At 46.3% G+C, this 27,621-nt stretch overlaps 2 protein-coding genes across 4 annotated transcripts; both read right to left on the reverse strand.

The window, feature by feature from the left end:
- Positions 1 to 1,105: 1,105 nt before the first annotated feature.
- On the reverse strand, positions 1,106 to 19,278 carry IL17RE (interleukin 17 receptor E). Of its 3 annotated transcripts, XM_043975477.1 has the most exons (16): positions 18,906 to 19,278; positions 18,566 to 18,581; positions 18,297 to 18,410; positions 15,876 to 15,973; positions 15,254 to 15,416; positions 14,966 to 15,105; positions 10,978 to 11,046; positions 9,757 to 9,823; positions 8,816 to 8,991; positions 8,034 to 8,081; positions 7,849 to 7,894; positions 7,590 to 7,738; positions 3,264 to 3,332; positions 3,136 to 3,187; positions 2,951 to 3,058; positions 1,106 to 2,676 (listed from the first exon to the last, which is right to left on the reverse strand). In XM_043975477.1, the coding sequence occupies exons 1-16, from the start codon at positions 19,035 to 19,037 to the stop codon at positions 2,030 to 2,032; spliced, it is 2,094 nt and encodes a 697-aa protein (XP_043831412.1). In that variant the 5' UTR covers positions 19,038 to 19,278; the 3' UTR covers positions 1,106 to 2,029. The 3 variants fall into 3 exon arrangements, with proteins under 3 accessions (XP_043831412.1, XP_043831414.1, XP_043831413.1); XM_043975479.1 differs by lacking the exon at positions 10,978 to 11,046; XM_043975478.1 differs by lacking the exon at positions 3,264 to 3,332.
- Positions 19,279 to 23,016: 3,738 nt separating this feature from the next.
- On the reverse strand, positions 23,017 to 25,417 carry JAGN1 (jagunal homolog 1). The gene is made up of 2 exons (XM_043978846.1): positions 25,194 to 25,417; positions 23,017 to 24,022 (listed from the first exon to the last, which is right to left on the reverse strand). The coding sequence occupies exons 1-2, from the start codon at positions 25,280 to 25,282 to the stop codon at positions 23,560 to 23,562; spliced, it is 552 nt and encodes a 183-aa protein (XP_043834781.1). The 5' UTR covers positions 25,283 to 25,417; the 3' UTR covers positions 23,017 to 23,559.
- Between the last annotated feature and the right edge of the window lie 2,204 nt (positions 25,418 to 27,621).

The raw sequence follows: 27,621 nt of genomic DNA on the forward strand, positions 1-27,621 counted from the left end.
GATCTTATAAAATAACAGAATTTGGGGCAGCTAGGTGGCACAGTGGATAAAGCACCAGTCCTGGGTTTAGGACGACCTGAGTTTAAATCCAGCCTCAGACACTCAATACTTACTAGCTGTGACCCTGGGCAAGTCACTTAACCCTCATTGCCCCATAAAATAAATAAATAAATACATAAATAAAATAAAATAACAGAATTTGAGAGTTGCAAAGGACCTTAGCAGCTATCCAGTCCACTTTGTACACAAAAGGAATATGTATCATAACATACCAGATTAGTGATAACTTAGCCTTGAAGCCCACCAAGAAGAGGGAACCATCTCAATCACTTCAGTGGAGACCTTTGTTTAGGGTAATGTTTAGGTAGTCCATAGTTGACTTGACTCTTCTCAGGTCAAGCTTAGTTACTATATTTCTCCTTCTATCTGACTCCTACCCACCCATTCTTGTGACCATTGCTGTACATTTGGATTCCTTCATGTTGATCTTTTTTAAAAATTGATTGAAAAAAAGAGTTGACATGTCTTTTTTGATGGTCAACCCCCCTCCCCCCCACACGCACTTTATTGCCTGCAACACTTTTTTGTTATTAAATAATTTTTTGCACTATGAACTAAAAAGTATCAATGAACACCAACACTCCCACATATAAAGGCCAGAAAATTAGAATAATATATAAAACAATGAATCTGTAACATACTGATTGTTATTTAAAATGTTAGCAGTATATTTTTAAATATTTTAATAACACATATTACACTTACTATTTTTAAATTTTAATTTTGTTTCATTTTTTTCCCCTCCCTCTAATGACTTTTTTTTTTCGGGGCAATGAGGGTTAAGTGACCTGCCCAGGGTCACACAGCTAGTAAGTGTCAAGTGTCTGAGGCTGGATTTGAACTCAGGTCCTCCTGAATCCAAGGCCAGTGTTTTATCCACTGTGCCACCTAGCTGCACCCTCTCTAATGACTTTTTTTTTTTTTTTGCGGGGCAATGGGGGTTAAGTGACTTCCCCAGGGTCACACAGCTAGTGAGTGTCAAGTGTCTGAGGCCAGATTTGAACTCAGGTACTCCTGAATCCAGGGCCGGTGCTTTATCCACTGCGCCACCTAGCCGCCCCTCTAATGACTTTTTAAAAACATATCCCACACATTAATTGAACTCTCACTTTTAACCCCCCTCTCCCCCCAAAAAGTCAAGTAAAACTAACAGGCATAGCAGTAACCTACCCCCCCCCCTTCCAAAAGGAAGGTGTGTTTCATTATCACTTCTATAATTAAGTAATCAAAGTTCACCATGTTTGCTTTGTGTAGCCCATTCCTTCCCAAGCTGTAAAAAGTAGCCTGCACTACTCACTCCAGCCAAGTTCATCACTCAGTCTCCTCCTCTGGAGTCCTCCCTAGACCTTGGGGATAATGGGGGCAGAGGAAGGAGGCTAGCTGAACAGGCAAAGATCACAGATCACCTCTACTTAGGTAAGAGATGGGGGCAGGAACTCTGGGCTCACACACACTTGCTCTTGTATTAACTTCAGATCAGTGGGGTCGCATCTGTTTGTACCCCTCCATCCTTTGCTTCCTATACCAGCTTCCCTCCCCTCCTCCATCTTAGGTTTGGGTTCTCCAGCTTGGAGCAAAAGGTCTCCTCACTGTTATCCAAGCGGGAGACTAGGGCGGTGTGGGGGCCGAGCAATCCAAGACTACCTCCGATCTCTGACCAAGACACTTTAATAGAAGCGAGAATTCATGTGCAAGGGGTGAGAAAGGATGGGGCAACAATGGAATGCTGCTGATTTGGGGAAGTCAGTGAGCTAGGCCCTCGCCAGAGGTGTAAGAGCACCAATTCTTTTGCGGGGAGGGGAGGGGCCAGACGTTTTGTGCGCTCTTTCAATCCTCAGGGTCCTCCCCTCCAGCTTGGAGATGGGGAGGAGACCCCTTTGGCGTCAGCTCGCTTCTCTTCACATAACGCTGGGCTTCACAGTCACCCTGGGAAGGAGGAACAAAGGCACCTCTCTCCCTCCCTTCCAGATCAGCCGCTGTCCGAGGTGGGCAGCTCAACCTGGGCAGCCTCCCTCTCCAGTCTTTGGCACAACTCCAGGCGGGTCCGCAAATAGCACCGCCAATCCTGGAGCTCTGGGGGCCGGGGCCGGAGCCCAAGCCAACGCGGGACTCTGCGAGCTTCCTCGGCGCCCAGGGCCCGGAGCAGCTGGGGCAAGTCGCCGAGCAGGCGGAACCGAGGGAGGGTGCGCAGCGGCCGGGGAATGTCCGCCTTGGCACAGAGCTTACTGAAGAAGGCCAGCAGTGGAGGTCTAGTCCCTTCCGCGGCGCCTGGGCCAGGGTGAAGGCAGCAACTCAGGGCGGCGAGGAATAGGTCCTGGGGGTCCCGGGCGCCCCCGGCTCCGGCCCCGGCTCGCCAGCGGCGGTAGAGGTGGCCACTGGTCCGGCTCCAGAGGAGCAGCACGGTGCCCCGCTCCTGGGCCACGCGGGCCTGGGCCCCACACAGCCAAGGAAGGGGCCCCAAGCGGGCCACGCGCTCTCCCTCCCACAGGTCCAGGATCACGTCGCCGCCGCCTCCCAGAGCCACCCTCAACAGCTCGGCCAGGGCGCCCACCAGACGGCGGTGCACCTCTGAATCCGCAGAGTAGAGCAGCAGCACGGGCCTAGGTCGACCGGGGCCTGTGGAGACAGGAGGGACAAAGGCCAGGAGCAAAGGGAGGGAGAGGGCTTGGAGAGGGGGCGCTCCATCCTCAGGCATCCAGCCTGAGCCTGAGGGACCGGGAGGGGGAGGTATGGGAGAGGCAGCTTTAGCAGTGGGATGGGTGGGTGGGGTGTGGGGAGCGAGTGGAAAAGAGACAGAGCTGTTCCCAAAGGGAGCCCCGATGCAGGAAGGGCCATGTCCCCAGATCCGCGCCCCGCCCCCCCCCTTCCTGCATCGTTCAGGCCATCTCACCTGTCAGCAGCTTCTGTAAGCCCTGGAAGTTCAAAGCCAGGATGGTCACCAGCAGGGCAGCCCCCATCAACAGCCCCAGAGCCAGAAGCCCCAAGTGCCTGTGAGAGACTGAAGCAGGCAGAGGTGAGGCCAGGGTAGGACTCCCTTCCTTCAACCTCTTCGCCATCGCTGACCCTGAGACTTACCATCAGGACACAAAAGGTGCTTCTGGGCATACCGGACATCTGACCGCCATACCTGCCCAGTAAAGGGTTCACAATGAGACGAAAGGAGGGTAGGGAGGAAGGGGGTGGGTATGAGAAAGATTCATTACCAGAACACAGCCCCCAGAGCTCTGTAAGGGGATGATGAGATCTGACTTCACTGGGCTGGAACCGTGAGGCTATGAGAACAAAGGATACAATGGTCATCCCCATGCATGAAAATGTGTAAAGGGTCCTATAATTATTGCCATGTTACTCCCCTCTTTGACAGTGATAGAGCACACCTGGAGACGGGAAGAACTGAGTTCCAATCCTGCCTCACTAGCTGTGGGGCCCTGGGCAAGTCACTTAACCTCTGTTTGCCTCAGTTTCCTCATCTATAAAATGAAGAATAGCCTCTAAGGTTCCTTCCAGCTCTAACCCTATGATTCTATGCTTTTATGATCAGGAATTCTTTTCTGTCTCCTTTCTGCCTATCTTCCTCATTCTTAGGAGTGATGGAGTCCAGTCATACCTTGTCCATGAAGCCATCTTTGACTACTGAACCTTGCATTCTTTGACCTCCCATCCCAGGATGGTGCAGTGGAAAGAAGAGAGCTTGAAGTCAAAGCACTTGGATTCAAATCCTAGGGGTGCTACTTACTATGTTACCTTGGGCAAATAAATCCCTTTATCTCTCTAGACTTGAGTTTCCTCCACTACAAAATGAGGAGGTTGGACATGACCTCAAGTTTTCTTCTAATACCCAGTTCTATGGTCAAAAGCCAAAGAAAAACTATTGAGTATTGGTTTACCCCCCCCCCAAAGTAGATTAGTAGAAGTGACTAGATAAGCAAGAACCAGGAACAATCAAAGATAGGAACCCCAAAACAAAAGTTACTGGTGGGAAGACTCCCTTTTGGACAACTGGGAAGACTAGAAAGCAGTACGGCAAAAACCAGGCATAAACCAACAACTTAACTCATATACCACAATTAGTTCAAAATGTGTACACAGGGGGCAGCTAGATGGCGCAGTGGATAGAGCACCGGCCCTGGAGTCAGGAGTACCTGAGTTCAAATCCGGCCTCAGACACTTAATACTTACTAGCTGTGTGACCCTGGGCAAGTCACTTAACCCCAATTGCCTCACTAAAAAAAAAAAAAATGTATACACAGGGATAGCTAGGTGGCGAAGTGGATAAAGCAGTGGCCCTGGATTCAGGAGGACCTGAGTTCAAATTTGGCCTCAGACACTTGGTACTTACTAGCTGTGTGACCCTGGGGGTTACCCAATTGCCTTACCAAACAAAAAAATAAAATAAAATAAATAAAAGATTGATGGGATTGATTGGATTAAGATTGATTGGATTGACTGATTTTGCTGATTAAGTCATTTAAAGTTAATTCAATTAAAAACCACACCTGCCTGGCCCTCAAGAGGGGGTGTTCTCAGAGGGTGTGAACTCTGACCTCAACACAGGACCACCCTCAAGTCCAGTGAACCACTAGATTTGCATGATGCTAGCCTATTAGCTTTAAGCAGTGTGTAAGAACCGCCTCTCCGGACCCATAAAAAGAGTTAGACTCTAGCAGAGGACTTGGAGGAAGAAGGCTGAGCTCTATTTTTCCTCTAGGCTAGAAGGCCAGGCTGAGCTCTATTCTCTTCCCTAGATCCTAGCTAGGCTTTCCTATCTTTCAGAGCCAATGTGTTCTATCTTTACTAATATCTAATTTACTTTAATAAATGCTTAATGCCCTAAAACTAGTGCTAAAGCTTCTAATTTATAAGTAACAACTATATTAGGAACCCCAGCTAATTTTCCCTACACTTGGGACACACATAATTTTACTCGCCACAAAGGAGCTAGGAGAACAATATGTGGAGTCAGGAAGACTTGACTATTTGTGTCTACTAAGTGTCAAGAAGAGGGGGCAGCTAGGTGGCACAGTGGATAAAGCACCATCTCTGGATTCAGGAGGAGCTGAGTTCAAATCCAGCCTCAGACATTTGACACTAGCTGTGCGATCCTGGGCAAGTCACTTAACCCTCATTGCCCACCCCAAAAAAAAAGAAAGATAGAAAGAAAAAGATATTTACTGCCTTACTCTAGGCAAGACTTTTAACCTCTCTGTTCTTCAGTTTCCTCATCTGTAAAGTGGGGATAATAATATCTACCTCACATGGTTGTTGTGAGGTCAAATGAGATAACATCAATAAAGTACTTTGCTATTATTATTGTATTATTGTTGTCATTATTATTATTCTCATCATTATCTTACACCATACAAATTGGCAAAGAAGATAAAAGATGGGAACAGTAAATGTTCCATAGGGGGTGGACCTACAAAAATTTATGGACCCCCTTCTCAGAACAATGTTTACATAAAGTAAAATACAGAATTCTGAAAAGGTAATAAATGATATTTAAATAGTTATCAAAATAATAATTTAAAAAATCAAGTTCACAGCCCCCAGGTTAAGAACTCCTGCTCTAAAACTTAGATAAGGAACCTCAAAAGGCATCTGGTCCAACTCCAATGTTCTGTGGGAAAATTGGCACACTGATTCACTCACTGTTGATGTACTTGTATGAGATCTGTATGAGCTGATGCATTGTGAAATGGGCAGGCCCAAGAGAAATAGGCATAATGACTACAACAGAGAATGAAAAGAAAAAAGAAGCCAACTCTGAGTAATAGAAGAAAACAAAGAAGGTACTGAAGAGTAGATAACAAAATATACCTCTCTTGACTCATCAGAGAAGTAGAACACTACAAAATAGAATACAGTGCGTCATTCAAGATGGTTACTCTAAGACATATTTTTGCTTAATTGTTTCTTTGTTACAAGGCAGATCTCACCCTAGAAGGGTAATGAAATGAAAGGACTGTGATATAAAAATCAAAGGAATCAATAAAACAGATTTTGTTTTTGTTTTTGTTGAGCAATGAGGGTTGTGACCTGCCCAGGGTCACACAACTAGTAAGTGTCAAGTGTGTGAGGCTGGATTTGAACTCAGGTCCCCCTGAATCCAAAGCCAGTGCTTTATCCATTGCACCACCTGGCTGCCCCCTAAAATAGAATTTTTTAAAAAAGATCTGTCCAAATGTATGGGTTAGATGCTGCTCTTTGCTGAGGATTCACCAAAGTGAATGGATTTAGTCTTCGGAGGGCAGAGGGGAGACTTCTAAGACACTATTTTCCAGCCTGATACATCCTAAATATGTTCCAGTGTGTTACAATACCTGGTTATTGGGGCAGCTAAGTGGCGCAGTGGCTAGAGCACCGGCCCTGGAGTCAGGAGGACCTGAGTTCAAATCCGGCCTCAAACACTTAACACTTACTAGCTGTGTGACCCTGGGCAAGTCACTTAACCCCAATTGCCTCACTAAAAAAAAAAAAAAAAACCCAAAACCAAAAACAATACCTGGTTATTTTGGAGGGATCAGGTAAAAGATAGAGGCTGCAGTGGCCATGGTAGAGAGCGAAAAGGATGTGTGTATATGTGTGTGTAAATATAAAATGGCATATGGATAAACAGTTGGCTAGACCAATGACTGACCAAGTGAGATAGGGGGAGGGGGTTGGGGGAATTGGATAATTTGCCACTTGCCACAGCCTAGTAAGTTCACAGATATGTCAGGAACTGAAAAATTAGGAAATGTTGTTCTAGACTAAAGGAAGTCACAATCTAAGACAGAGGTTCTTAACTCTTTTGGTGCCATGGACCTCTTGGGCATCTGGTGGAGCCTATGGATCTCTTTTTCAGTGTAATGTTTTTAAAATGTATAAAACAAAATACATGGGTTTGCAAATATAATAAATTATATTGAAATTGGCACCAAAATTAATTTTTAAAAAAAAGATCATGGCTCCCAGGTTAAGAACTCTTGCTCTAAGATTTAGATATAAAACTCCAAAAGGCATCTGGTAGGGTCCTTATACCAAGCAAGATTAGCTTTCCCAGCATTCCTAACAAATGGCCTTCAGTCTTCATTTGAAAACCCTAAGGGACAGGGAAGCCACCACCTTCCACTTTCAAATTGCTCTGATTATTTGGGAAGTTTTCCATTACCTCAAGCTATAATCAGCCTTTCCTAACTTTCCCTCTTGGCTGCTAGTTCTGCCCCCGGGCCCAAACAGAACCAGACTCTTCCCTCTTTCACACAACAGTCCTTCAAATACTTGAGAACCACATCTCTTCCTAAGTCTTCTCTTGATAAAGGGTAGAAGGATAATGGGACAAACATAGAGAGAGATGAAGGTATTGCAGTGAAGAACTTCTTGCTTTCTCCCTAATATTAACATTGCCCCCCCGCCCCATGCACACACATCCTTGTGCTCATGGCTAACTCTCAAGAGATAAAGGGAATCCTAGAACATGGGAGGGGGGAAAGGAGGATTGAGGTTCTAGAGGAGATGGCAGGGACTGCTCTAGGCTTCAGAGACTGTACCTGGCTGACAGAATAAATAGGCAGCTGTGGAGCGTAATATTCCATCCCTGGGAGGCTCCAAGCAGCACTGAAAGCAGCTGGAATCCTTGAGGAGAAGTGCAAGACTAGTTGTTTGTACTGGACATACATGCTCACATTCCAGGAGGAGGCTGGAAAGGGGGAGATACAGAGATACACGGACAAGTACTTAGCATGGGGTTGGGGGTCACAGCTGAAAGGAAGTTAAATGGGCTGGGGGGAGGGGAGATCACACACTCACCATTCCTATGGGGGCATTCGACGTGGGTACTATTTCCAAGAGAGAACTAGGGAAGAGAGGAAAAGAAAGTCATTGGGATGGAGGTAGAAGGCGGAGAGATACGTATTTCCCCTTTCATATATCCCCTGTTTAACCAAAGCACCAACTCTCCTTCTTCCCTAAAACTTCTGCTGCTACAGTCGTACCTTGAAGCAAAGATGTGGGTGCAAATCCACTTTCTCCAAAATGTACCACTGTTGGGAGAGAAACGAGTCAGATGGGAGAAGTTCTGAGCTTCAATTCACCTCAGGGTCACCTCATGTTGTGGGGCCACCATATAATATACTGAAAGCTCCCTTAATGTTAAAGATGAAAAATATCTGATCTCTCTCTTTCTCTCCCTCCCTTCACCTCCTCTCTCCCCTCTCCTTCCCTCCCCTCCTCTCTTCTTCTCTCTCTGTCTCCTCTCTCCTCCCTCCTTCTCTCCCCTCCTCTCCCCTCCTCTCCTTACCTCTCTTTTCTCCCTTCCTCTCGTCTTCTCTTTCTCTCTTTGTCTCCTCTCTCCCTCTCTCCTCTCCCCTACTTTCCCTTCTCCTCCTCTCCTTACCTTTCCTCTTCTCTCCCTTCCTCTCCTCTTCTCTTTCTCTCTCTGTCTCCTCTCTCCTCTCCCCTCCTATCCTCTCCCCTCCTTTCCCTTCCCCTCCTCTCCTTACCTCTCCTCTTCTCTCCCTTCCTCTCCTCTTCTCTTTCTCTCTCTGTCTCCTCTCTCTCTCTCCCTCTCCTCTCCCCTCCTTTTCCTTCCCCTCCTCTCCTTACCTCTCCTCTTCTCTCTCTCTCTGTCTCCTCTCTCCTCTCCCCTCCTTTCCCTTCCCTTCCTCTCCCCTCCCCTCCTCTCCTCTCCTCTTTTTTCTCTCTCTCTCTCTCTCTCTGTCTCCTCTCTCCCTCCCTCCCCATCTCTGTTTCCTCCCCCCTAATCCCCTTTCCTCACCCCCTCTGACTCAGAGACTGTGGCGTTGGGAAGGTTTTCACAGGTGCTGTGCCAGCCCTGTTTCTGGCACAGGAAGGCCTCAAGCTTCACTGGGCAGCGTAGGGTTAGGGTCATGGCCATCTGGTCCTGGTAGCTGTGGTCAGTGAACTGCACTGACCTCCAGAAGTCTATGCTGTCTGTGGACAAAGGGTCTTCTGGTGAGGGATTTGCTCACCCTCTGGCCCATCTCTGCTTCATCCTACCAACCCCCTGCCCTCCTTGCTCCCAGCCCAGGCCCAAGATGATCTCTCTATGGTGGTGCTAACATGATAGACAAAGCAGACCAGGCCATTCCAATGTCCTTCATGTCTGACCCAACACTAGATCAAATAGCTCCTCACATGTATCCTCTGCCCCACATGGGCCATCTTTCTCTGGTCTCCTCCCTCACCTCCACACAGACCATGTGTGGTCTATGCATCCCTTTCCCCACTAACTCTTCAGTACTACCTACACTTCAAAGCCCATCTAAAGTCCCTTTGCTCCCACAAAGCAGTCCTAGAGGGCTCCAGCCCACCTGGTTTTCTTCCTTCTTCAAAGTCTTAGAGCATTTATAGTTTGTACCATACAACTGGTCTCTTCCTTATACACTATCTTGTACTGTGCACCATTTCATAATACTCATTGAACAAGTACTTAGTGAGCAGAAGGCTCTCTATAGCCTGTCTCCCCATCTAGACTACAAGGAGGGAGAAATGGGCATGCCCACCAAGGGTCCGATGTTTATTGACTGACTGATTGAAGTGCCAAGACTTGAGTATCACTGCCATCTTGTCTCCTGTTCCCAAAGGGCAAACCCATCCCCCACCCATCCTGACCCCACTAAGTCCCAGTTAGGGTGTTGAATGGAGGAGCTCATCCTTGGACTGAAAGAAGGGATGAGGTTTGTGTGGGCTACGCACAGACTTGAGGCTGGTCCTTCAAGGGGCATTGCTTCCTCCTCACACTGTCCTGGTACAGGTATGCTGCCTGATGGAATGAAGGGGTAGAGTTGTATGCTCAGAGGGACAGACTTCTTTATACCACCTAGACCCAAACCCACTTTAATCTCACCCCATTAGAACCTAATTCTCTGGGGCCAGAGATAACAAACTAGAGTATACACTCAATGTCCAAGAAGGGGACACACACAAATCAAGAGAACCCAACCCGAAGGAGAGGAAAAATCCGTAGGTGGGAGGCAAAACAAAATACAAGTAATAAGAATAGCTGATATTTCATCTCCTTTTTTCCACCAAGAACTATGTCACATCTGGGTTACTGTTACACCCTCCCCCTTTGGGCTCCATCCCCCTGACCCACAGTCTCATTTCAGCAATATCTCCTGCGGGATATGTCCTTGGCCTCATGTTGCCCCCACTTCCCTGACCTAGGCCACCCAAAGACCCCTAATGAGGTACTCTCCCCAGCTCAGCAGAACCTCTAGCCTCCAGTCCTAATACTCTTCCTTTGCATTCAGTTTATTTACCCACCAGCCATCTGTTACACCCTAACCTGCCTCATCACACCATGTTCCATAGCTAGAGGATCTTGTTTGCTCCTTTTCCATTTAATTTTATCGACTAATCCATGTAAAGGTGTTGGGAGGAGGGGATCAGTCACTTGAAAGTAAGAATGATATCTTCAAATGTGTCTTTCCAGTTCAGAACTCCTATGACAACTTAATAAATGATTGTTGACTCTTAAATGACTCAACATTCTGGAGTAAAACTGGCACCAGATCAGTCCTAGATTGGGGGCAGGAGACAAAGTAGTCTAGTGAATAAAATGCTGGAGGCAGGAATATTGGAGCTTAGGCCCCTCCTTGGATGCTAGCTGTGCCACCTTAGGCAAGTTACAACCTCTCTAAGCCTCCCTGTATTCATCTGTAAATTGGGGACAATCATAGAACCTACCACACAGGGTTATGAGGCACAAAGGGGAAAGTGTACACCGAGCACTTTGGAAACCTTAAAATGCAATATGGATGTCAGCTTCTCTTCCCAGACCAGCCATTCCAGGCCCTTCCTCAACATCCCACGAATGGGATGAGGACCAGGAAGAGTCAATGGTCCACTGGCTACTATGGAGAATTAAAAGTCCACTTATGCCCTGATCAAGGTCTCAGCAACACCATGTCTCACCTCTATGCACAGACAGGGCAGCAGGAACTCATAGGGCAACTGGACCATGTGGCCTCCAGATACAGTCTCCTGCAGGAGAAGCGGAAAGGAGAGGAATGGAAGGTGCCTAAGAAGGGGTAGGTGTGTTCTGGATGGGAATCTCCAGGCCAAGTGAGGCAGAGGGAAGAAAGGACCTAGGCTTGAGAGCTCCCCATGGGAGTGGCCAAATATTTCTATAAATGCTCTTTCTTCTTCCTCTGGAGAACAACAACCTGCTCTCCTTGGGGACGGTCTCGTCGGCCTCATCACTCTCATTCTCGACATTTTGCTGTCTGGGTGACTGCCAATTTTGTTATTGGAGAAAGGATTGGAGGTGTGTACAAGGAGACTTGGAACAGAATGTCCCACCCCCAGGGCTCAGACTGACTTTCCTGGTGTAAACAACCAGAACCAGGAAGCTGGATGCCAGGATGGACGGGCTATGACATATGTGATGTGTCTGCGATCCTGTGAGGTCCTCATAATTACTACCTGGTCTCAGAGGTGACAGCTGACAGCTACTGGGGGATGAAGCTTATTGGAACAATGGGACAGAGGCCAAATCATGGCAGAATACACCTGGAGAGAATGCGGGGGGAGAGGCAGACATGGTGCAGTTTGGAAGAAGAACACTGGACAAGGAAGTTGGAAGACCTGAGTGCTAGAACCAACTAGTGACACTAACTCACCAAATAACCAGGAACAAATAGAGTAACCCCTCCAGGGCCTTAGTTAAGCTTATCTAGAAAATGGGATTCATTATTCCTTTTCTACCAGTAATGAAGAATGACACCCATTTCCTGACAGAGAACTGATGGACTCAATATGCAGAATGAGACACATGTTTCTGGACACTGACAATGAAAGAATTTGTTTTGCTTGACCATGTATGTTTGTTATAAGGGTTTGGGTTCCTTTATTTATTTATTTATTTATTTATTTTTGGTGGGGAGGGAAAATGGGAAAGAGAAAAATAGATGCTTGATAATAAAAAATAAATAAATAAAATTTAACTAGAAAACCAAAAGAAACAAAAGAATCCTTGCCCTACTAATTTCCCTATGAAGATCAAAGGTTAATAATATGCATGAGAGGACTTTAAAAACATAAAGCACCATGCAACTATGAGGGGATATTATAAAGAATTTCAACTCAAAACCCTGGCTAGAATCTCAGCCCCATTGCTTGTCATAGCTCCAGACTCAGCCACCTTTCAAAGATAGGGGCAGCTAGGGGGCACAGTGGATAAAGCAAGAGCCCTGGATCCAAGAAGACCTGAGTTCAAATCCAGGCTCAGACACTTGACATTTACTACCTGTGTGACCCTGAGCAAGTCACTTAACCCTCACTGCCCCTGCAAAAAACAAAACCCAAAACAAAACAAAACAAAAACCCCCACAAAGATAGGGTGTCATGCTGTTAACCCTTGCTTGGCCAGAGTCACAAAGAATCACCAGAAATATCCCCCACCCCACCCTGCAATATTCCTTCCATAAGGACTTGCATGAATTGATGATGAGTGAGATGAGCAGAACCAGAACATTGTACACAGTATCAACAACATTGTGCATTGATCAACTGTGACAGACTTGATTCTTCTCAGCAATACAATGGTACAAGATAGTTCCAAAGGACTCATGATGGAAAATGCTCTCTAAATCCAGGAGAAAAAAAAAGAACCGTTGAATCTGGATGCAGATCAAACCATACAATTTCTATTGTTTTTGTTGTTGTTGTTTTTCTTTTTTGAGGTTTTTCCTTTTTGCTCTGATTCTTTTCTCATTACATGACTAATGCAGAAATAGGTTTAATGTGATTGTACATACATAACCTCTATTAGATTACTTGCTGTCTTGGGGAGAGGGGAGGGAGGGGACGGATGGAGAAAAATTTGAAACTAGAAATCCTATAAAAACAAATATTGAAAATAATAAAATATTTATATGGAAAAAAGGAAATATTCCTTCCATAAACATCTGACTGTTAAAGCCATAGAAGACATTATTAGGGCCTACTCTGATGGGTTCATTATAGAATTTTTTTTTTTGCAGGCAATGGGGGTTAAGTGACTTGTCCAGGGTCACAAAACTAGTAAGTGTCAAGTGTCTGAGGCCAGACTTGAACTCAGGTCCTCCTGAATCCAGGGCCAGATAGATGGTGCAGTGGTTAAAGCACTGGCCCTGGATTCAGGAGGACCTGAGTTCAAGTCTGGCCTCGGACACTTGACACTTACTAGTTTTGTGACCCTGGACAAGTCACTTAACGCCCATTGCCCCGACTCCCAAAGAAAAATTTTAAAAGAGAAAAGTGCAGGTACATTCTCCAGTGCTGAACAGAGTAATATTTTTGAAAAGCAACCTGGCCCAGTATGACAAAAGCTACAAAATTGGCCATGCCATTTGACTTGGTGAGCCATTCCATAGTTGGGACTACATACCAAGAAAAAAAAATTAAGGTGAAGAAAGTTCTCTATGTAGAAAGTTCTCTATGTATGTTTACAGCATAGTGAGACTCAAGGAAGGAAAGAGATGTGAATTATTGGAAAGTTACCCCTGGATTTGGAATCTCTGCTGCAAGGGCACCTGTGTGACCAACCTCGAGCCGACGTAAAATGAGCTGGCTGGATCACATGTCCTCTGAAGTCACCCTATGCTTGAAATCTCACTTACATATACATAGAATGTTACAGACGAGATGGAGATCTGCATTTACATGTGTGTGGTTTTTTTAAATTGGAAACTTGAGTAAGCACATTTTTTTTTTTTTTAGTGAGGCAATTGGGGTTAAGTGACTTGCCCAGGGTCACACAGCTAGTAAGTGTTAAGTGTCTGAGGCCGGATTTGAACTCAGGTACTCCTGAATCCAGGGCTGGTGCTCTATCCACTGTGCCACCTAGCTGCCCCCACAATTTTTTTTAAAGCTGAGATTCACTTGAGTTAATAAGCCCCTCTTTTTCCTCATGCTTTTAAAATTCTGAACTTAACACAAAAAACACCCAAGATCATTTCCATTACAAAGTAGAATACAAAAATTGTATATGAAACCATAAATATCCATTCCATACCATTTGCTCTTTAAAAAAAGATTCAACATGACTTTCCCTTCTGTGCAAAAAAAAAAAAAAGTTTCAGTATTCTTTTTTTCTACATCACCAATGCTACCTCCTCTCCTCTCTTCCCCATACCCTTCCTGTTAAAAACAGAAGGGGGAAAAAGACCCACTTTGTAACAAATTAGCATAGTCAAGCAAAGCAAATCACTACAATGGCCATGCCCAAAAAAACATCTGTCTCCTGAGCCCTGAGTTCATCCTTTCTGTCAGGAGGGGGCTCACTCGAGAAGCTTTTCCTTGAAATGCATCTACACATATTCTCAGCAGGTTAAGCCCATAATATTTTATGCAAAGGTTCAGAGAGAGATTGTCTGGGATAGGGCAAGAGAGGGTAGATGTAATAAATGTCAAGAACCTTGGAGGACAGATGAGAGAAAATGAAGAAAGATTAGGTGGTCTGACAGACGTCCCCTACTAACTGGAATTTTGCTTAAGGCCCTGTGGGACCCCTACCATAAAGACATTATTCTCACCAGGAAGGCACTGGCATAGTAGAAAGAGCACTTGGTGGTGGAGTCAGAACTGAATTCAAATTCCGGCTCCACTACAGTGGGCAGCCAGTATAATTTAAATCACCTAAACTCTCTAAATCTCAGTCCCCTCATCTGTAAAATGGGTACAATCTATACTTGCGCTACATATATCATGGAGTTGTTGTCAAGAAAGTATTTTTAAAGCTATAAAGCGCTACATAAAAGTCAGCTCTTTCTAGGTTGATTTCCTTCTCCCTTCCCTGAGAATGCCCTCCAGGGACCCTTGACCTCTGTGGTCTGTCTGCCCCTGGGATTGCTTATTTTGTTTTGTTTTGTTTTTGTTTTGTGTGTGTATGTTTTTTTTGGGGGGGGGGTTGGTTTTTTACCTGTTTGTGGAAGGGACTGCTCAGTTCCTCACACTCGAGAACCCACTGGTGGCACAGCCTCACACTGATGTCAGGACCTGGGGGGGCTGTGACCTGAACTGCCCTCTCTCCCAGCAGCAGCACAAATGAGAACTCAGGTCCTGGGGGAAGCAGAGGAATGGCCCTGACTCTCAGCTCACAAAAAGCCCAGAGCAGGCTCACCCACTGCTGCATGGGCACCCTCTGAGGGGGGGGGGTGTCTCTCCCTCGCCCAGCCCACCCCTCCAGCCAGCATTCCCTCTTGCTCACCTTTCTGCCTTAGGGAACCAGGCCGAGGTGGAGTCCCATCGGCCAGCTCTGGAGGGCTGAGCTGGGTCCTTTTTAAGCGCAGTCCAGAGCTGGGCACAGCTGGGAAGGAGAGAGCAGTATGGTGGCCCCGTCTAGCCAGGCAGCAGTCACACAGCCACTTCCACTGAAGACAGAGGACAAAATAATCTTGTATGTGCATAGTTGCTTGAGTGTTGTCTCAGCCAGGAGAAGGTAAACAGCTTGAAGGTACAGCCTGCTTTTGAATTCCAGCCTATCCCCATCACTTTTTATCCCTTAAGCATTTTAAATGCATATTTATTGATCACTAGGAACCATAAAGCACAATAACCTTGAACTAGGGATCAGAGATCTGACCCTGTAGCGCTGTTGACAACCTGTGTGGGCACAGGTCAGTCACCCGAGGCCTCAGTTTCCCATTTCTAAAATGAGAAAAATCATCCGTCTCCTCTTTCCCTTCCCATATCCTCCACCTAGCCCACAAGAGAATGGGGTGAGGTGGTTGATCTGAGACTGCTTTGATAATAAAAATTTTGTAGAGATCGGGGCACAGACAAGCCGCAGAATGAAGCGGGACGGGAGAATGGAGGAAGAGGCAGGCTACCTGGGCAGCAGTTGGCATCTTGAGCCTCATGCAGAGCTGGAACTTATGGGACTTGTGATATTTCCGCACTAGAAAGTGATGGCAGTGCTTTCGAAGACCTGAGGTAGGAGGAAAAGGATGGTGTCATTGGAGATCTAGGGTGCCTTCAGAGGTCACAGGACCACAGAATTAGAGCCAGAAGGAACCTTAGAGACCAAGTAGTCTAATCCCTTCATTTTACAGATGAAGAAACTGTGGCCAGGAGAGATTATTGACTTGCCCAAGATAACACAGCTAATAAATATCCAAAGCAGGATTTGGGCCCAGGTCCTCCTGACTCCAAATTCAACATCCTGGCCTCTACAACCACTCTGCCTCCTTTTCCTAATGAAGCGTACTGGATATTAGAAATTGTCATTTAGAGACACAGCATGGTGAAATGGATGTAATCCTGGCCCGGCAGCTAGGAAGACCTGGTTTGGGATGCCATCTCATAGACATGACCCTGAGCAAGTCATTTATCTTTCTTTCTCAGTCTCAGTTTCCTCCTCAGTAAAACAGAGATGCTGTATATAAAGCACTTTGTCGACTTAAAGGGGCTCAATGAAAGTTATGAACTTAAAAAGTCCAGGACAAAGATGGGGCTGCTATATGAAGGCAGACTAAGATGACTGACCCTCTTTGTAGATCATCTTAGCATTTCACATTTCAGACCAACCTGAGTCAGTGCTGTAGTCTGGTTAGACAGGGCCTCTTGCCCCAGAACAGGCAGGGATGAAAGGGGGATATGTGGGTAGACATAGACAAAATGACTGATAAGTAAGTACCAGTTCCAACTTCAAAGGGTTCCACTAACCCACATGGTTACTCTTTCCTGGCCTACTCATTAGAGATATATTGATAAAGGGCTCCAGCCACCTAGACCTACCTTGTGAAAACATACCACAGACTCTAACCTCCCTGGGCCATTCAGAGCCAGCCTGAAACGTTCTCAGAGCTGCATGCCAGAGATTAAACATGTTTTTTTATCCTTCTTAACTGAAACTGATATCAAGATGGTAGACAGAATAGGATGATGGTGAAATTGTCAGGGCATACAAATCCTCAAAACCTCCATCCTTTAAATCAGAGTAATCACCGTTGGCTGTTTCCCCGACCCGCATGCCTGGGATTCTCTCCCTCCTCATCTCTGCCTCCTAACTTCCTCCAAAACCCTGCTAAAATTGGACCTTCTTCAAAAAGCTTTTCTTGATCTATCTTAATGCTAGCACCTTTCCTCTGTTGATTATCTCAACTTATCCTGTATATATCTTGTTTGCATGATGTCTCCTTCCTTAGACTGTGAGCTCTTCAAGGGCAAGGACTATCTTTGATCTCTTTTTGTATCCCCAGCATAGTCCAATGTCTGGCACACAGTAGGATGCTTAATAAATGCTTGTTGACTGACCTAGGTTTTGCCTCTGTACCTTTTAATCCTAGACCCAACATAGTCTATAAAACTTCAAAGAGCACAGGGCAGCTAGGTGGTGCAGTAGATAGAGCACTGGCCCTGGATTCAGGAGTACCTGAGTTCAAATCCAGCCTCAGACACTTGACACTTACTAGCTGTGTGACCCTGGGCAAGTCACTTACCCCTCATTGCCCCCCCCAAAAAAACAAACAACAACAAAAAAACAAAACAAAACTTCAAAGAGCACAGAAAGGACCTCAAATTCCAGTGTACTACTGAGTTGGGGAGTACCACTTAAAGTTAGCAAGAGATAAACTGAGGCTAAACAAGAGGAGGTCCTGCATTACACAGAAAACTCAGGAACATTCATGACTCAAAGGATCACTAAAGACTGAAAATATAAAACACTTCAAATGAGATTTGAAGGACAGATAAGCAACAGAACCTGGATAAATGACAAATGCAAAGTAGGGTCATTCTGGCACATCCTTAACCTGTGCAGCTTCACAAAGTGAAGGTGAACATGCTCCCAGAAGGAACGGAGCAGGAAGAGTAGTGAACTGGGAAATAGGAAATTCAAGGCACTAAAAGTCTTGGCTCAGCCACTGATTAGCCATGTGACCTTGAGCTAAGAACTTTCCTTCCCCCGGCTTCAAGCTTCCTTATCTATCAAATGAAGGCATTGAACTAGATGATCTCTGACGTTCCTCCCACCCCTACAATCCTCTGATTTTATGTCGCTGTGTCCCTTTGGACTCCTATAGAGAGAAAATCCCAGGACTCAGTGGGCCCTACGTTTGAACTAAGATTCCAGAGCTTAATGCTCCATTTCTAACATCATTTCTCAAGACGTCTCTCTTCCCTCCCCCAAGGGCACCCTCACTAAAAGTGAATGGATTGTCTAATAGCCTTAGTCTCACCCCAACTTATCCAGTGGGAACTGACTGGTCCCAAAGGGCCGTCCTTCTGTTCTAGGGGTATGTTCTCCATACCTGGCAGATTCAAATCAAGTTGGATGTGGAAGCACTGTGGGCATCGCCAGGCCAGATAGCACTGTGACCTTGTGGACAAGACCCCAGGCTGGTGAAGGTCAAGAGCAGGACTTTCTGCAAGGGATTAGGAAGTAGGACAAACATTGGGGACTTCTCTGTACTGACTGGAGAAACTAGTTACGAGTTACGGCTTAAGAGTAGGGAGCACGGGAGAGAGAGACTCTGAGGACTTGAAACATTTTTTTTTATAAAAGCGAAAATAGACTCACCGATAAAACTGTCATCCTGCCAGGGTTGGGGCCAGGGTGGAAAGAATGGAAAAGAGCCATTAATAAAAAACTGTCAGGGAAACGCTAGCCCAGGACCTTTGTCTCAAACTGCCCAGTGGAAGTCATCAGGCTACCATTCCACCCACTTGGGGTCATCAGCTGGTTCCACCCTATGTGTGCCACAAACCCACCACAGGCACCTTGAAGTCCTATTGTCAGAGCAGAGATGGTGGGGGCAGGAGGGGGAAGCAGGGAATCAAGTGGCAGAGGATCTTTGCCAGACTGAGGGTAGGTGGGGAGTGGGGGGAGAAAGGCTGTCCCCAGTGCTTCATGTCCTTACCATGTGGGAAGACTGAAAACGGGGCCCCCACCAGTTCAAATGAGAAGACCTGATCCCAGCAGAGCCAGAGAGGCTGATGAGAAGCAGCAAGGAGGGAACGAGGAGGGGAGCCCCTGGCTCCGGACTCCCCATGGGCCTCCGAGAGATCAGCGCACTGGGAGCATGGCTGCATTGCTGGAGATGGGCTGCCAGGTGTCCCTCTTCGGTACAGGACGCTCTAGCCCGAGCCTGCCCCCTTGCCTGCCCCGTAGCTCCTCCTCAGCTCTCAGCAGCCGGCCAAACCACATTCCTTTTCTTCCGAGCTAGGGCTTGTTCAGAAAGGGACTTCTGCTTCCAGTTCCCGAACTGCTGAAGGACTCCAGAGGCTGATTGGCCCGCTAGGGGTGGAACAGGTAGGTGGAGGAAAGGGTCCAAGTTTAAGGGAAAGGCTGGGCTGCGCCCACAGAGAGTGAGGAGTGTCTGCCAAGGCTGGCTCCCTAACCCCTCCCGTCCCTCACCTTCACCACCCCGAGCCCTGATCTTTTCACCCACCATCTGGCAGCCCTAAATCTCTGAAGAGAGACTGCTCCAGGCTGGTGCACAGCTCTACCTTTCCACCCTCATTCTGGGGATCCACTGGTCTTGCCTCTCAGGCCAGCCCGACAAGAATGGCCTTTCTTCCTCATGTTAACCCTTTTGTATCTCCTTCTGAGTACTCTGGAGAAAAGGGCTTAAATCAGAGAGACCCGCTTCTCCAGGCAGCTGAGTCAGGCAGTTCCCTGGAGATAGGGGAGGGGCCCGGGTACAATACTGACCTGGTTTCCTGCGGTTTCCTGTGCTAGGAAAAAAAAAAAGGTGGGGGAGCTGACAAGGTTCCATTATTTGTGGGGACCCTACCGTCCCACAGCTTCCTCCTTCTTGTGCCCCATTCAAACAGCCTCAGACAAACTTCTATCCAGAGTCGTTTTGGGGACATGTACTGGGCTCAGTTATCTTGTGAATGTGGGGAACCTGCCAAGGCAGCTGAGAGAATAAAGAAACTTGGGGGGCAGCTAGGTGGCGCAGTGGATAGAGCACCAGCCCTGGAGTCAGGAGGATCTGAGTTCAAATCCGACCTCAGACACTTAACACTTAAACTTGGGGCACAGGATGGTGCAAGAACAATTGATTTGGAGTCAGGACACAGGTTGGAATCTTATTTCTGCTACTGTCTAGTAAATGATCTTGGGAACTGAAGTCGTTTTCCTGTTCACTTTCATATGTAAAGTCAGAAGAATTGGACTTGGCGATCTTCTGAATTCTAGCACCTCTTGTCCTGTGGCTTCCCACCTCAGCCCCTGATAGTTATCAGTACCAGACAGTGCCTGGCATGTAATAGGTGCTTAATAAATGACGGTTGCCTGAGTGAATGAAGGCAGACTATTCTGAACCAGGAGTATCCCCCTACCTCCAGAATTTGGGAGAACAGACAGGAAGGAATGGTGTTAGAGGTCTCCTAGCAATAATATGCTACTAGATTTGACTGTTTACCATAAATGGAAGGACTGAAGACAGAGAAAGAGGGTGGGTAGCTGGGTGAAGCACAGGTAATTATGACTTTTATGAGATGGCAGGGATTGTTGGCAGGTGTCAGTAAGGGGGAGGAGGGAGGCAAGGGAATAAGCATTTATATCACCTACCATGTGCCAGACACTGTGCTAAGCACTTTATAAATACTAGTTCATTAGATTATCATAACCCTGGGAGGTAGGTGCTGAAATTATCCTAAATTTACAGTTGGGGAAACTGAGGCAAACAGGGTTAAGTGACTTGCGATGGGTCACATAGTCAATTAAGTAACTGAGATCAAATTTGAACTCAGGTCTTCCTGACTCTAGCCCCAGTTCTCTATTCATTGTATCAACCAGCTGCCTGCAACCAATTACTATTTACAATTAAAAGAACGCTAATAAGGGTAAAGGATGCTTTCTTCCCCAAGAGAAAGGCTCTCTCCACAGAACTTAACAGTGAACTTGTTTGAGTTTTCAAGGATGGTGGCTCTCTCTTCTATTGGCCTATGTCATAATCAAATGGGCTACATTTCATACTCTAACCTTAATTTAGGGTTCAAACCTGGGTTCTTGATCCACGTTTGCCTCTCTCGCCCAGAATTAGGAGGGTCCCGGCCTCTTCTCTTCATACATAGCAGGTCTCAAAGTATCAACTATAAAGATCAGCTGCTTTAATGAGATCCCGACATGCTAAATGTGAAGGTGTCTGCCTAGTACCTGTCCGTGTGACACCGATCCAGTTCATTTAATGGGTGTCTTTACCTTTGTTCCACAGAAGGACAACCAAGTCCTGGGAAACTTAAGGAAAACTCAACAGAGACCCAGCCTTGTCTTCTAGTCATCTCCATGGGATGGGCCTTCATCCATTAGTCAACTAGCTTCCCTGTTTAGGGTGACAGATGAAATCTGAGTTTCTCTGCCATTTTGCTGTTGAATATATTCAATGATGCTTCATTATCAACTTGGTTAATAGGGAGTAACACCTGTAATAAAGGAGGCTTCTATTCAAGGAAGGTAATTAGGAAATAACTGATATGAAAAATGCATCAGTAAGGCATTTTTGTTTGTTTTTTGCAAGGCAATGAGGGTTAAGTGACTTGCCCAGGGCCACACAGCTAGCGTCAAGTGTCTGAGGCCACATTTGAACTCAGGTCTTCCTGAATCCAGGGCCAGTGCTTTATCCACTGCATCACCTAGCTGCCCCCTTTTTTGTTTGTTTTCAATAAGGCATTTTTAAAAGTAATGTCTTTGGATAGAGCACCGGCCTGTTCATCCCCAAGCCACTGGAATGTTCAAGTAACAGACTTCTTTTCCCCAAGGTATTGTACAATGATTGATGTTCATAAGGATTTAAGGTAAAAGAAACCTGAAGTACTTAAAAAAAATTATGCTTGGGGCAGCTAGATGGCGCAGTGGTTAAAGCACCGGCCCTGGATTCAGGAGTACCTGAGTTCAAATCCGGCCTCAGACACTTGACACTTACTAGCTGTGTGACCGTGGGCAAGTCACTTAACCCCCATTGCCTAAAAAAAAAAAAAATTATGCTTGTCACATCATAGCTAGTGTTGTGTATTTTAACTGCATTTTCATTTTTTCAAATTTACTAATCTGTTGGGGCAGCTAGGTGGCACAGTGGATAAAGCACTGGCCCTGGATTCAGAAGGACCTGAGTTCAAATCTGACCTCAGACACTTGATACTTATTAGCTGTGTGACCCTGGGCAAGTCATTTAACCCCCCCCCCCCCCCCGCAAAAAATTGGTAATCTGTGTATAATTCCAGATACCTTTCTATTTATTTAAAAAAACCCTTGAATTCCCTCCCCTTCCCTTTCATATGGATAGCCACCCTCCTTAGAGGCCTACATAAATTGCTTTGGTTTAGACTTCCTGATGACTCCATCCAACACTGACTTCACCCTTCTCTAATTCTTCTTGCCATTACATCTGTTCAGCTCAATGAATGTTGTCAACAAATTGTTCTGCTTGTTAATCTGCTTTACTAGACTGCAAACTCATTATGAGAAAAGATGATGCCAGTTAAACTTCATCCCACTGAACAGCACAGTGCTGAGGACAAAGTAGGTGCCCCCCCAAATGTTGACTGATTAACCAAAATGTTCCATTAAAAACAGTCCAAACTTCAAATGAGCTAGTGGATGAAAAGCACTTTGCAAACCTTTTAGTACTTAAATAAGTGGGAGCTATTATTTCTCCAAAATTCAGAATGGAATCCTCCCATATTTTAAATGTCAAAAGAGATAAAAGCTCCTGTACTCACAGTGACACAGGAAGTGAGCAGCAGGGCTAGAGACCAGGAACCAGGTTTCCTATTATAATACCACACTGGTTTATTTTTCAATATCTCACCCATTTCTTTTCCCCCCCTTTTATTCAGAACTTAAATTCCAAATGAAGTAGGCATTTTCATATATATGGTAGGACAGAAAAGAGGACTGTACACACAACTGCAGATCTCTATTATGTACACGTTGCTATTCTTTGTTTCACCCATTGATAAGAACAATTTTGGGAATGTGTACTTCACGTTACTCCAAATCTCATCAAATACAAAACATGGGTGGTCAGGACACAGGTGAATTTTATTGAGTTCCTTTTTGAGTCATGATTCTTGGCATCAGAGACCACACAACCTACAGGTATTTCCTCCCTAGAAAGTATGGAACCGGATTCATTACCAGCTTCTGCTTGGTCTCTGCTTGTCTTCATGGCTGCAGGAAGGAATGGAAGGGATGGAAGGAAGGAGTAAAAGAGATGGTAAACAGGAGATGAAGAGGATAGTCCATCTCTCAAGGGAAATCCTGAAGGGCTCAAGCCACAGCATTAGATCATCCAATCCTGGCCAAAGGGAGCCCCATCCAACTCCAAGAGCCCTACATCAACACGGCCTTTCCAACACGCAGGTGAGGGAGGTAGGAAATGTTTTCCGGAATCTCAGCCTACTGTGCACCCGCTGCCAACCTTACTAGGCCAGTGGCTTGGAGAGTATTTCAGGACTAGTCCCTCTCCCCTCCCACTTCTCTCAATTTGAGGCCCAGCCTCCCCTCCCCCCTCCCCCAGCCCCATGCCCACCCCCAATTACAGCCCATAGTCCATGCGTCCCGCTTCATTTACGCTTCTTCTCCTGTGTACTGGTGAACCAAGAGTCCAGTAGTTTCTTACTGTAGTAGAGCTGCCAGGCATGCACCTGGACGGCTACTACCAGCACCAGGTACATGATGGAGACAGCAGAGATGCCAAAGATGACACGGTATGCCTTGCCGTGGAGGTACAGCTGCTGGGCAGCAGGAAACATCTCCATGGTGCCATAGATGAGAGGGGCAATAGAGAAAAGGCCCGTGCTGATCATGGAGAGCACCAAGTAGCTTATGTTGTTTCGGGGGAATGAGAGCAGGCCAAAACCAGAGGGCACAATGCTCAGCAGGTAGGGGTATTCCCACTGGTAGGGCATGGCGACTTGATCATAGGACAGGAGCTTCAGATGCCCCACACACATCTGGGCCGCTAACAGGAGCCAAAGACCTATGTGAATGTAGATCAGCCTCTTAATCTCAGTCTTGAACGTAACGCTGTGGGGCAGAGCAAAAGAAGAAAAATGCATTCAGTGTCTTGGGGACACTGGGCAACCAGTTTGGGGAAGGTCCTTTTTCTAAAACACCTATCTTTACTTTTTCTCCACCTTTTTTCTTTCTGTTTCAGCTTCGTGATTGGGTGGGAATGAAGCTGAGGAAGAGATGCATAAGCAAGATTGGGAGGTCGGTAATGAAAAGCTCAAGCACTCTGGGCAGCACAGAGATGACGTTTCACCCCCACGTGACCTATGAGAATGGGCAGGTTTGGACGGGCCACTGCAGGGAACGTCAGAGAGATACGGATTAATGAGACTGGGAATAAAAATAAGGTGATGCCAATAGACTAGGCAATTCCCACTTCCCTTATGGAACGTAAGCTCCTTGAGGGCAGGTTTGTTTCCTTATGTCTTTTTATCCCCAGAGACTAACCAATGGTCTGGTGAATAGTCAGTGTTTAATCAATTCGGGTTGATGATTAATTATAGGATCACAGGATTTAAATAGCGGGAGGATGTTTTCTTCTACAGGGCAGCAATTTAATGGGTTTCGGTTGGATGAATGGAGGGCGGCAGTCTGGGTCACAGGGATCCCCAGCATAGGCCAGAGATCAAGTGAGTGATGCAGGGTCAACTTCTCACACCAATCCCTCCCTGCCCCGCCCCCTCCCACCCCCAAATGGATAAACTCCCAAACAGGGTTAATACTTGTTTCTCTCGACTACGTCTACAGGAAGCGGGTCTTTTGGGGGGTGAAAGGAGAGGTGGGAGGAAAAAAATGCTTGTTAATTGGGAGTGGGGAAGAAAATTAAGTTGAATTTTTTTTTTCTATTAAAAAACGCTCAGCAAAAGCTGAGCACAGGTTAAAGGTCAAGCGTTTGAATGAGTGGGGGGAGGGTGGCCGAGGATGAAATTTTAAAATGGGCACAGAATGAATGGAAGGCAGTTCTGGGTGTCAAAGGCTGGGCGACTGCGGGGCCGCGCCCAGGGGAAGCCCCCTTCCACCCCCCCCCGGGGGAGGAGCTCGAGGCAGGTCCCCGGATGTGGTAGGGTCTCTTCCCCTCCCCCACGCCACCCAACTGCACCTCCACCTCCCAGCCCCGGACCCCGAAACGAGGAGGCCCGGCCAGGGGTCAGAGGCCGGGGCGGACGACCAGGCCCCCCTCTCCTACCTCATCTGGTAGTGCGAGGCCACGCGCTCCCGGTGCCGATAGTCGCTGCCGTCGGTGCCCGCCGCCCGGGGCCCCGCGCGAGACGCCATCGCACCAAGCCCAACCAGAGGCCCGGAGAGCGAGCGTGAGAGCGAGGCTGCCCACCCGACCCGCCCCCGCCAGACGGGCTACCTCAGCCGAGCCTGGCCGAACGCAGCCGAGCGGGAGCCGAGCCCGGCCGAACGCAGCCGAGCGGGAGCCGAGCCCGGCCGAACGCAGCCGAGCGGGAGCCGAGCCCGGCCGAACGCAGCCGAGCGGGAGCCGAGCCCGGCCGAACGCAGCCGAGCGGGAGCCGAGCCCGGCCGAACGCAGCCGAGCGGGAGCCGAGTCCGGCCGAACGCAGTCGAGAGGAACACAAGCGGGAGCCGAGTCCAGCCCCTCTAGCACCTTCGCCTCCCTGCAAAGGGAGGACTTCCGGTCTCTCTAGGCGCTTGGAAGACCAACTCGGTGATACTGCCTTGTGCATGAGTCATCCTTCGCCGTCCCCAGTGTTCACACGTGGATTTTGAGACAAGGTTGATTTAAGCCTCGGAGCCGGGAGAAACTATTCCTTCAGGGGCACTGAGTTGGGTGTCTGAGCTTCCAGGAATCTGCTCTGTTCAAGCCCCAAATAAATAGTTTTTGGCCTTGGGAGTTTACTCACGTTTCGGGGTGGGACTGGGGAATGGGGCGAGGTAGGGAGGGATTGACTGGGGGAGGGGAAGAAAAGAAGGGCCGCTATCTAGCCCAACACCTTCATTTTCAGATGAAGAAACCGAATCCCTGAGAGATGTGGGGAAGTTAGTAGCAGAGTCAAGATTCGAACTCAGGTCCTCTATGCTTCCAAAACCACCTCGCTGAGTTGGCACAAATGCGCACCACCACCATAATTCATTTATGCCTCCCTCATCCCAAGGCCAGATTGAGGTCTTAATAGGCTCTAGGGAACTTTTTCCTATGCGTTTTACCGGATGCTTTTTCACAAATGTATGATTTTGCAATAAAAATATCTTGAGAGGTTCATCTGTGGTATTAATCGTTCACTTTGTATTTTAAAAAATCAACATTTTGGTACGACTTTATGTGTATACCGTGCCTATCCTTACTATAGCTAATATAGTTACATATTACATATACATAAACATGTATAAAAGGCAGACATAGTGTGTATATATATATATTTTTGTTCAGTCATGTCTGATTCTTGTGACTGACTGGTGGACCATACTGTTTATGGGGATTCCTTTTTTATTTACTATTTTAATAATTATTTTTATGTTAATAAAGTTTTATTTAAAGTTTTGAGTTCCAAATTCTATCCCTCTCTTCCTCCTTCAATTCCCCTCCCCTTCCCCCTCCCTGATTCGGATACAGGTTATACTCCTGTAATTATTCAAAACATTACCATATTTGTCATTTTGAATAAGAAAAAATTTTTTAATGAAACAAAGTGAAAAATAGCATGATTCAGCCTGTATTTAATCAATATCAGTTACTTTTTTGGAGGTGGATAGTATGCTTCATCATTAATCCTTTGGGATTGTCTTGGATCATTGTATTGCTGAGAATAGCTGAGTCATTCTCAGTTCTTCATTGAACAATATTTCGGTCACTGTGCACAATGTTCTGATTCTGTTCACTTCACTAGACATCAGTTCATATAAGTCTCTCCAGGCTTTTCTGAAATCATCCTGCTTGTCATTTCTTATAGCACAATAATATTCCATGACAATCATATACCACAGCTTGTTTAGCCATTCTCTATGAGGATTTATTGGCAAAGATACCAGAATGATCTGCCATTTTCTTCTCTGGTGGATTAAGGCAAATAGAGGTTAAGTGATTTGCCCAAGGTTAATAAGTGTCTGAAGCTGAACTCAGGTCAGGTACTTCTAGACCTCAAACTACATTACAAAGCTGCAGCCACTGACAGCATTTGGCATAGGTTAAAAAGTAGAGAGTTAGATCAATATACAGTGTAAGCTGCTAGTATAAATTTAATTTCTGCCAAATAGCTTTTAAGTTTTCTCAGCAGTTCCTATCAAATAGGAAGTCTTTCCCCCAGTAATTTATGTTCATGGTTTTTATCAAACCCTGAGATAACATTTTCAATTATTTCTGGTTCTTATTTGTCTCATCAGATCCACTGGAACTTTCCTATTTTGTTCTGTACCAACTATTTTTCCCTTAATCTTCAGATCTTTTTCATAAGAACTATCATCTCTTATTTTTTATTTGTAAAATTAAACTTTTAATTTAGATAAGACCCTTACATTTCTCCCTATTAAATTTCATCTTATTGCATTTGACCCAATGTTCTAGGTTGTTGAGATCTTTTTAGATCCTAACTATCAGGGACAGCTAGGTGGTGCAGTGGATAAAGCAGTGGCCCTGGATTCAGGAAGACCTG

The sequence above is a fragment of the Dromiciops gliroides genome, chromosome 1 (genome assembly GCF_019393635.1).
Source record: "Dromiciops gliroides isolate mDroGli1 chromosome 1, mDroGli1.pri, whole genome shotgun sequence".
Lineage (NCBI taxonomy): Eukaryota > Metazoa > Chordata > Mammalia > Microbiotheria > Microbiotheriidae > Dromiciops > Dromiciops gliroides.